General features: G+C 42.4%; 2 protein-coding genes across 4 annotated transcripts; one reads left to right on the top strand and one right to left on the bottom strand.

Annotated features, from left to right (window-relative positions):
• Positions 1-423: 423 nt before the first annotated feature.
• On the top strand, positions 424-6,099 carry prmt2 (protein arginine methyltransferase 2). 2 transcript variants are annotated; one of them, XM_037109140.1, is made up of 9 exons: positions 424-715; positions 803-994; positions 1,534-1,695; positions 2,704-2,868; positions 2,984-3,159; positions 3,966-4,095; positions 4,188-4,324; positions 4,662-4,743; positions 5,338-6,099. In XM_037109140.1, exons 1-9 carry the CDS (start codon positions 626-628, stop codon positions 5,368-5,370), a joined length of 1,167 nt encoding a protein of 388 aa, XP_036965035.1. In that variant the 5' UTR covers positions 424-625; the 3' UTR covers positions 5,371-6,099. The 2 variants fall into 2 exon arrangements, with proteins under 2 accessions (XP_036965035.1, XP_036965034.1); XM_037109139.1 differs by having other exon boundaries at positions 427-715; positions 4,569-4,743.
• Positions 5,758-8,684, bottom strand: LOC119025520 (zinc finger protein 525). Of its 2 annotated transcripts, XM_037109142.1 has the most exons (3): positions 8,511-8,684; positions 8,305-8,385; positions 5,758-7,384 (listed from the first exon to the last, which is right to left on the bottom strand). In XM_037109142.1, the coding sequence occupies exon 3, from the start codon at positions 7,329-7,331 to the stop codon at positions 6,303-6,305; it is 1,029 nt and encodes a 342-aa protein (XP_036965037.1). In that variant the 5' UTR covers positions 7,332-7,384; positions 8,305-8,385; positions 8,511-8,684; the 3' UTR covers positions 5,758-6,302. The 2 variants fall into 2 exon arrangements, with proteins under 2 accessions (XP_036965037.1, XP_036965036.1); XM_037109141.1 differs by lacking the exon at positions 8,305-8,385 and having other exon boundaries at positions 8,511-8,682.
• Between the last annotated feature and the right edge of the window lie 59 nt (positions 8,685-8,743).

Raw genomic sequence — 8,743 nt, 5'->3', positions numbered from 1 at the left:
AGTGTCTTCCAGTTGCATTCCATTCCAGCGCGGTGGTGCCTTTAGGTGTTCCTGCGAGAGTCCCGCCTTCTCTAAATTCTTGAGCCAACTTGTAACAATTGTACCTTTAAAGGCGGTGAAATACGCTGTTTGTAAAGATGTGACAAGAGAGGAAACCTTGGAAACAAAACTGTCTGTGGTGACACGATGATTAAGAGAATGTGTCTGACATATTGGGGGAGTGCGGGGGAAACTATTGTCAAAAAATAAAAATGCAGTTGTAAATTAGTATCATACAAGTCTTTGCAACAAGTCTGCTTCCTCTTGACACGTTTACACGATCGCATACAGAGACTCGAGAGTAATGTTGGGGCGTTATCTCTACGATAGATGTAGAATCGGCATATTTCCGACAGCACGTGAAGACGCTGGTAACTTAATCTGACGTCAAAACCGGAAGTACTCGTGATATTCACGCCACTTGATGTGTTGTGGTTTTTACCGCTCATTTTCACTGTAGCACACAGTTTTTTATTTACGATCACTACTATTACTTTACTGTTCTGCTATCTAATAAAAAAAAGGTTTAAGTTGTTTTTCACAATAAAATCACATAGCAGTCGAGTCGAAACCACCGCCGGCGGACATGCAGGCAGAGAAAGAGGAGGATGAGGATGATACATTTCCGGAAGAATATGTTGCTGTGTCTAATTTCACTGGAAGTGGCAGCGACCAGGTTAGAGACCCACACAGACCTCAGGTAGACAAGTAACGGCACACTTTCATCAGATATGTCTCTAACTGTGCCGTTTTCGTCCCGCAGCTCAGTTTCAGCAGCGGGGACGCGCTGCTCGTCCATGCCAAGCCTTCACCAGAGTGGTGGTGGGCAGAGCTGCAGGGAGTCATAGGTTATGTCCCTGCAGGCTACCTGCGACAGGATGCTGCTGAGGAGGAGGACACCTCCCTGGAGGACCCATGGCAAGATGAAGAATACTTCGGCAGTTATGGCACACTGGTTAGAAACTTTAAAGGATCATTATATTCTGCATTTCACAGCTGAACTACCTGCAAGTTGCACATGCTGACAATTTAAAGCACCTGCAGCCCTCCAGGTACACAGCCATATATTTTAGGTTGGCAGCTATAAACATGAACATGCAGAGGCCTGACTCCATCACAACAAACATATTTATTTTGCCCAAGTTACATTCCTCTTATAATGTAATACAGATGCTGCACAATACATGTGGTGCCGTGTCTGAGGACAACTTTGGGTAGTTCAGAGAGCCTGCACAATGCCTGCACGAAGGTATTTGTTTACTGGTTGTTTGGATCCCCATTAGGTACGACTATAGTAATGTTTACTGTTATTGGGGCAAAAAATTAACTGTGATTGGGCCGTGACTACCTCTCAAACAGGTTTTCAGTGTATGCATAGTGACTGTTATGGCTGGCTGGAAGGTAAGGAAAACATATCATGAAAGTATATCTGCAAAACTATCTATGTCATCGTGATGACAGGAAGTGTCTTAACTTTTTTTTTTCATCATATAGAGGCTTCACTTGGAGATGCTGTCAGATAAGAGCCGCACTGAAGCGTACCGGCAGGTTGTCCTCAGCAACAGTGCCTCTCTGAGGAATAAGGTGGTGATGGATCTCGGCTGTGGGACTGGCATTATCAGCCTGTTCTGCGCTCAGCTGGCTCAACCCTCAGGGGTAATGTCAATTTTATGGCTGGTGGGGAAGTTACACAAACATTGAGGCGATTTAACACAAACAAACAGGTTGCTGGTTTTGCACCCTGGAGACAGTTGAGGGACTGAGACCTTATAGGAACATGGCTCTGATCCAATAATATTTGAGGGGGTCATCTGTTGGCAAGTTTATCCATTGATTTTTAAATTATTTGGAGCTTTCTATTTCCTGCATGTAGCGTGTGCAAGCACTATACCTATGAAATAAAAGTGTTACACTTGGATATGTATGGTTACCTTCATTATTTGGTTATAATTATTTCCACTAGTAATTGAACAGTCCAAAACCCAAACACTCTTCATTTACAATCACAAATGCTGAAGAACATCAGTGAATTCTGACAGTTAAGATGTTGCAACCAGAAAAAACACTTCTGTTTGAAAAATGGCCAGAACAATTAATTGATTATCAAAATAGTAGTAGTAAATAGTAAATGTGTTATCCTAGTTGTGGGTAATGTAGCCTGGAGTGACAGAGGTCTGATAGCCTCAATTCTTCCTCACACATTGCCCCCGGATCTCTTCACATTTTCAAAGTCGTAGTTTTCTGACTTAACAAACACTTTGAAAACTTTGCACTGCTCCCTCTGGAGCCACAAGAGACTTTATACAGCTTTTTTTCCACACATGTAGCAGTACTCCTGAAGACCTACTTTGAAGTGTAAAAAAGAAACACTCAGATATCATGAAAATATTCATACCTGAGATTTTACCCAGGCATTTCTGATACTGTTCAAAGCTCTGAGTAAATCTCAAATGATAATGAATTTCTGACAAAAATAGTCAGGAAATCCAGAGAATAGTCAGTGAGAAGAGCAGATTCTCTGTATTTATACCAAAGTACTTATTTTACTTATAGCTGGACAATAGATCGATTATTAGTGAACTTACACTCCCATCTGCTGGACAAGGAGTGTTTTTACATATGATAAACAGCATGGCGTGAACTGAAGTTATTGTGGTGTTGTAGGTGTATGCTGTGGAGGCAAGCTCTATGGCAGAGTACACCAGACAGCTGGTGAAGCAGAACAGCTGTGAGGAGGTGGTCACGGTGCTCCAGGGACGAGCTGAGGAGATCGAGCTGCCTGAGCAGGTGGACGTCCTGGTGTCTGAGTGGATGGGTAACTGCCTGCTGGTAATAATGACACTGTCAATTACTTGAAGTTTTTCATTTTTAAATTGACTTATCTCAGTAGTATTACAGTTTTATTGGATCCCATCATGTGTCAGTATTCCTTCCTCTGGTCTAGTTTGAGTTCATGGTGGAGTCAGTTCTGCTGGCCAGGGACCGCTGGCTTAAGGACGGCGGCGTTATGTGGCCCTCATCTGCAGCCCTCACCCTGGTGCCGTGTCAGGCCAACAGCTATTATGCAGAGAAAATGGCATTCTGGGAGCGGCCCTATGGTCTGGACTTCACTCCTCTTCAGTAAGAACCATTAGTCAGCTTCTCTCTATATTTTCAGGGTTGGAGTATTACTAAAGAATTTTTAGGAGAAATTTTGAAAGATCTTGAACTCAGATGGTAAGTTTAAACAGTCAGTATATTAATCTGTGATTCCAAGTAGTGATACTTTGTGTGTTATTAACTTTGGTGGGATCATGATCACGAGTAGAAGCCACATTTATGGCAACCTCATTAGACCTTTAACTTAAAGTGTAATTAAAGTCAAATTGGTCAGATGTAATGTTGACTTTCAGCAAGAAATTTATTGGTCACAAAAGTACTTTTTAAACTGTATGTGATGACTCCTGAAGCCACGATACTGTACTGTATGTCATCAACATGGCGATCCTGGGTACAGTATATTGCTATAAAAACCCATCCTTCTTTATTTTGTACATGCATTCTTCACTATGCACATAGTAACTGTGTTTTCAAACTAGATCCAGTGTGACTGATCAACCACCTCAGGCAGCAACTAACTGGCATGTTTGTTTATCTGTAAGTTGCCTTATGTTGCCCTGAAACTACTAAAGTTGACCTTTCTTGAGGTATACATGTCAAACACAGAAAACTGCAAACATGAAGAGGAACAGAGGTCATTCAACAACTAAAGGATATTAAGATAATTAAGGTGTACACTTGCAGAAACCCATACTTTTTAATTTTACCTCTGATTCTTTATCATAGTCATCTAATGTGGGCATAAATTTGATTTGTACTTTCCCTCTAGTCATACAAGATATTATCTGTGGTGGTAATTTAATTTGATTTACATTTCATTTCTGCAGGCCCCTGGCACAGCAGGAGTTCTTCGCCAAGCCCAAGTTCAGTCACCTCATTGAGCCCAATGACTGCCTCACTGTCCCCTGTGATGTAATACTCCTGGACATGTACACTCTGCAAGTAAAAGACCTGGAGGTAGAGTGTGTGGATTTGTTTATGGATGTGTGGGTTTGTACCATGCCATGAAAGACCTTGACAGCTAACAGAACTGCTGTTTCATTCCCCAGGAAATAAAGGGTCAGTTTCATTTTTGTGTGGAGAAGTCTGGTGTTTTCCATGGATTCACCGCCTGGTTCACTGTTCATTTCAAGAGCCTGGAGGCAGGAGGCGCAACAGTGGAGCTAAACACCGGACCTAACTCAGAGTAAAACACATAAAACATTACTCAGTTGTGCAGTTAAGACAGTTTATTCATTAACACAGTGCTCCTGAGCCCTTAGGGCAATTTCTAACAGCCAATAAAAAAATTGTGAGTGGTCAAGACAAGAATCAATGTCTGAGGCCATCTCTCTGTGTGTTATAACCTGCAAATAACATTATAATACTCTTAGTCAAAATGGTAAAAACTGCAGTGCTTGACAATATAAATAAGATTGTTTTATTTTCAGCCCGACACACTGGAAGCAGACTCTGTTCATGCTAGACAGGCCAGTTAGCGTGTGTGCTGGAGACTCCATCACCGGAACCATTGTCCTCTGCAGGAACCCTGTGTGGAGACGCCACATGACTGTTACCTTGCACTGGAGCATTAACGGCAGCACAGAGGACACAGACAACTGCCAGGCAAACTTCACCTTTCACTTGTTTTTATTAAAGTGGTGATAGAATGTTTATTGTCTTTTATACCGTTAAGGTTACATTTCTGACGCTCATACAATGTGACATACATTAGCCTCCCAAGAGTCCTGACTTTGACCTGTCTTTTAAAGGAAGAGCTGACCCATATATAAAAATTCCACCTTATCCAACCCCCCATGTTGATGAAGAAACAGATTAAGATGTGGTCCACAGAATGTTCCTGGGGCTTCAAAGTAAAACAGAGTTGCAGCATTCTACTAAACAACTGAAGTAGATGGGGACTCGTTTTGAAACGTAAATAAACAGATGGAAATAAATAGCAGTTGGCTTCATACACCCGATTCAGTGTAATGCAAGTTTCTGAAAGCCCTAAAATGATTTGAAAAGACGTTATGTAAACCCTTGTACGATCTAAATTTTTACGTAACTACTGAGCCAAAAGCATGCACAGCAGCTCAAATGGGTATATGAGCTTTGCCATGTGATGATGGTGTAAATAATGACTTTAACTTAACTTATCCTTTAACTTGCAAATGGTGTTCTTATTGTTGCTCACTTGTATTTTCTCTCTGTCTATAGGTTGGGACAAAGAGTTTCCCCATGTGGAGGTGACAGACTGTCCTTCAGCAGTGGTGATCCACAGAAAAACAGTTGAGCGCACTTCCTCTTGAGTTTAGGGTCAGGGAGGAATTGCTGCTGACCTAAAGTGATCTGTTATTTTATAATGAAATGACAGAGGAGGAGGCTCATCTGCCAGGACTTGCAATCCAATAGTGATAACTGCAGGCTCAGGTGATGCAACACACCAGGATGTTTGAGAGGAAGTTGCATGTGAACTTGCATGTTGCGAATGAACTGTGCTGCCATATTGAAATTTCTACATGAATGCTCACTGGTCTAGGTGGGAAAAGATGCTTTATAGAATAGTGTTGATAGCTTGAACATTTTTTTTACAGATATGTGTCCTTAAGGTGCAACAAAAGACATGATTCAGTCCTCCACATTCTGCTTTTATGTTTATTTTTACTGTGCATATTGTTTAACATTAGACATCTCATTTATGTACATTGTTGTACTTAGTACGAGTGCTACACATGGCACTAGGCTTGTATGGATTCAAGAAAATAACAGATTAACCATGAATTTATAGTGGTTACAGATATTCCTTTTTTCTAAGTTCAAACATTAGAGTAAACAATGTACTCCACTGAAATGGTAGTTATAAATAAGCCTTGCTAGCTAGAAATATGCCTTAAAAACAATTTTGGAGAACCTTCGGTGATAATAATTCACAATAAAATTAAATAATTGTGCAATTAGTAAACTCATTTATAAAAATCACGTAGCAGTATTTGTTGGATTTATTCAACTTCAAATTTGCTCTTTGTCTGATCATTTGTAAACATTAAACCTTTCATTTGTTCTGTTGGTAGCAAAAAAAAAATGACATTAAACACACCACTACTGCCCTGCATTTGTTAAGTGCTGTGGCAGGACTGTTATGACACATTTCTTGGTTTTTGTGGCAGTGGGTGTACTTGTGGTCATGGCTCCGTTTTACTCTTTGCTTTTGCTCTGGAGCGTGTGTTGACCTCTGAAGTTAAACGCTGAGTGGACTCAGGAGACGAAGGCCTGGAGGTTGGGACAAACAGGGGCGGTTTAACAACTTTCTCTTTAACCTCCTTGCTTTTATCCCTTTTCTGCCTCAAGTGTTTATCACAGTGGTTCACAAACGTATCCAGCTTTACAAAGGTCTTGTTGCAAACTTTACAGTGATAAGGCCGATGTCCCTTGTCGAGTCGTATGTGCAGCCTGATGTATGATGAACGTACAAAGGTGCGGCAGCAGACGCCACATTTTAGATCCTCAGAGCTACTTTGTGTCTTCTGGGGCTGGGTGGGCATTGGTGTTGAAGCTGATTTTGAATGGCCAGACGCCTCAGCAGCCTTGTGAGAGAGCAGGAGGGGCAAAGAGCGAAAACCCTCGCCACAATGCTCACACTTGTATGGCCGCTCCCCTGTGTGTAGACGGACATGCGCCAGGAGCCCGGCCTTCTGTGTGAACGACTTGTCGCAGAATGTGCACTTGAAGGGCTTCTCGCCTGTGTGAAGCCGACGGTGGGTCGCCAGATGTGAGGCACGGACAAAGGACTTGCCGCAATCTGGGCATTTATATGGCCTGTCCCCACTGTGGATTATCTTGTGTGCCATCAGGTGGGACGACTGATGGAAGTACTTGCCACAGGTATTACATCTGTATTTCCTCTCCTTGTTGTGGGAGGCGAGGTGGAGGGCCAGGTGAGCAGAGGAGATGAAAGTCTTGGTGCACAGACTGCAACTGTGGGGATCCAGGCGGATGCGGCGGTGTGGACGTCGACCATTAGGGAGGCTGCTGCCGGCCTGGCAGGAAGGACATTTGGAAGGACTGTCTGCTTTGTGCACATGCTGCTGTACAGGAGAGGCAGAAGTGTTGGCTGAATCAGGGTCAGAGTCAACTTGTGGTAGGCTGAAGCTGCATCCACAGTCTGAGCAGTGCCCAGTCTGTTCGCCGTTGTCACTGGTTTTATCCAGCATGGTGCTATCTACAAGCAGTGCGGTAGGGGAGGGGGGTTCATTCTTTGAGACATCTGAAAGTGATGAATGCATGTTTGTTAAGGTTCACAGTGGTGTAGCTGAGATTATACATGTCAAGCAATCTGATGGGCTGACATTAAGAACATAGTCAAATCAGCATGACAGCACACCTTAACTCATCACGAAAAATACTATTCTAATATCATTATTCATTTTTTTATCCCAATTGAATTGTGCCATGAAAATTATATTCGTCCATTTAAAAGACATTTTGTCATAAAACTAAGTCTGCACATCCAGCGTTTAGGTTATTGATATTGTCCCGAAAGGTCACCTAAATGGGCAGCCTAAACATTGTAAACAACGTCTTAGAGTTGAAGCTTGGCCGGTGTGTAGCCTAACGTTAGCTTAATAAATGTGAAGTTCGCAAATGTATTAGCTATTTTTTTCCTTAGAAGAATGATTTTCTTTTCTGCAGATATCTCAGTTATACCAAGACAGAAGTAGCTAAGCAACTTCATGTCTATGCCCTACTTATCCAGTTTGGAAAATCCCAGGAGCAATACAAAGCACTAACATTAGCTCAAGGCTAAGCTAGGGATTCTGTTGCTAGGCCGTTACTAAGGGTTGGCTTACTTGCTGGAGTAGTGAAGTAGGTTTCATTACATATTCGAGTCTAATGACGTGACCGGTTCTTTTCCAGTTATTAGTCATACCCCACGTGTTTCCATGGAAACGGAGGTAAAACTAGCGAAAATGTACATTTTAAGAGCCAATAGCCCTACAACATTAGAACGTTTTTAGGTATTTCATTCGTTGGTAATAGTTTTTATGATCGCAATATTACAGTGGTCCGTAAGCATCCGTGGAGTGCCACAGATGACACTAGGACACATCCCCCCGTGTAATATTGCTTAAATACAATCAGCTATATTTTCATTGACTGGTCGTACTGTAATTTGGGCCTACGTACCTGCAGGTCAGAGAGCGATAGCGCCAAAGCTCATCTGGATGAACTGGCCAAAACAGACGGCTCATAATGCAACATGCAAATCTGAAACCAGAAATACAGTAGCCTAGCCACAAATCAGCTGTATTGTTCCGCAGGCCTTCGCCCTTCACAATGAGGAGGTTACCCGATGATGCGGCTAATGACACACAAACAAAGATTTTACATACCGTATTAAGTTTGTCCCTAAGAGAGTGTGTATGTACTGAGAGTAAATATCTTGCAAGCGCAAATAAACGTCACATTAACACAGGCAGAGGACAACGGAGTGATTGTTGGATGGATCGGATTTCGTCTCCTGCATTTCCCTGCAAGAAGCTGCTCGGTTTCTCGGATGAAACTGGGCTGCAGCATCATCTAGCGAGTGGCGGAGTAACTGTCTTAATATGTGTGTGTGATAACG

The sequence above is a fragment of the Acanthopagrus latus genome, chromosome 9 (assembly GCF_904848185.1).
Source record: "Acanthopagrus latus isolate v.2019 chromosome 9, fAcaLat1.1, whole genome shotgun sequence".
Lineage (NCBI taxonomy): Eukaryota > Metazoa > Chordata > Actinopteri > Spariformes > Sparidae > Acanthopagrus > Acanthopagrus latus.
The sequence above is the reverse complement of the archived record's forward strand: the minus strand, read 5'-3'. Positions and strand labels throughout refer to the sequence as shown.

Coding starts and splice junctions, on each gene's coding strand:
- prmt2 (XM_037109139.1), top strand. CDS start 626: ATGCAGGCAGAGAAAGAGGAGGATGAGGATGATACATTTCCGGAAGAA. Junction 1,696..2,703: donor AGCTGGCTCAACCCTCAGGG/GTAATGTCAATT, acceptor GTGGTGTTGTAG/GTGTATGCTGTGGAGGCAAG. Junction 2,869..2,983: donor GGATGGGTAACTGCCTGCTG/GTAATAATGACA, acceptor CCTCTGGTCTAG/TTTGAGTTCATGGTGGAGTC.
- LOC119025520 (XM_037109142.1), bottom strand. CDS start 7,331: ATGCTGGATAAAACCAGTGACAACGGCGAACAGACTGGGCACTGCTCA.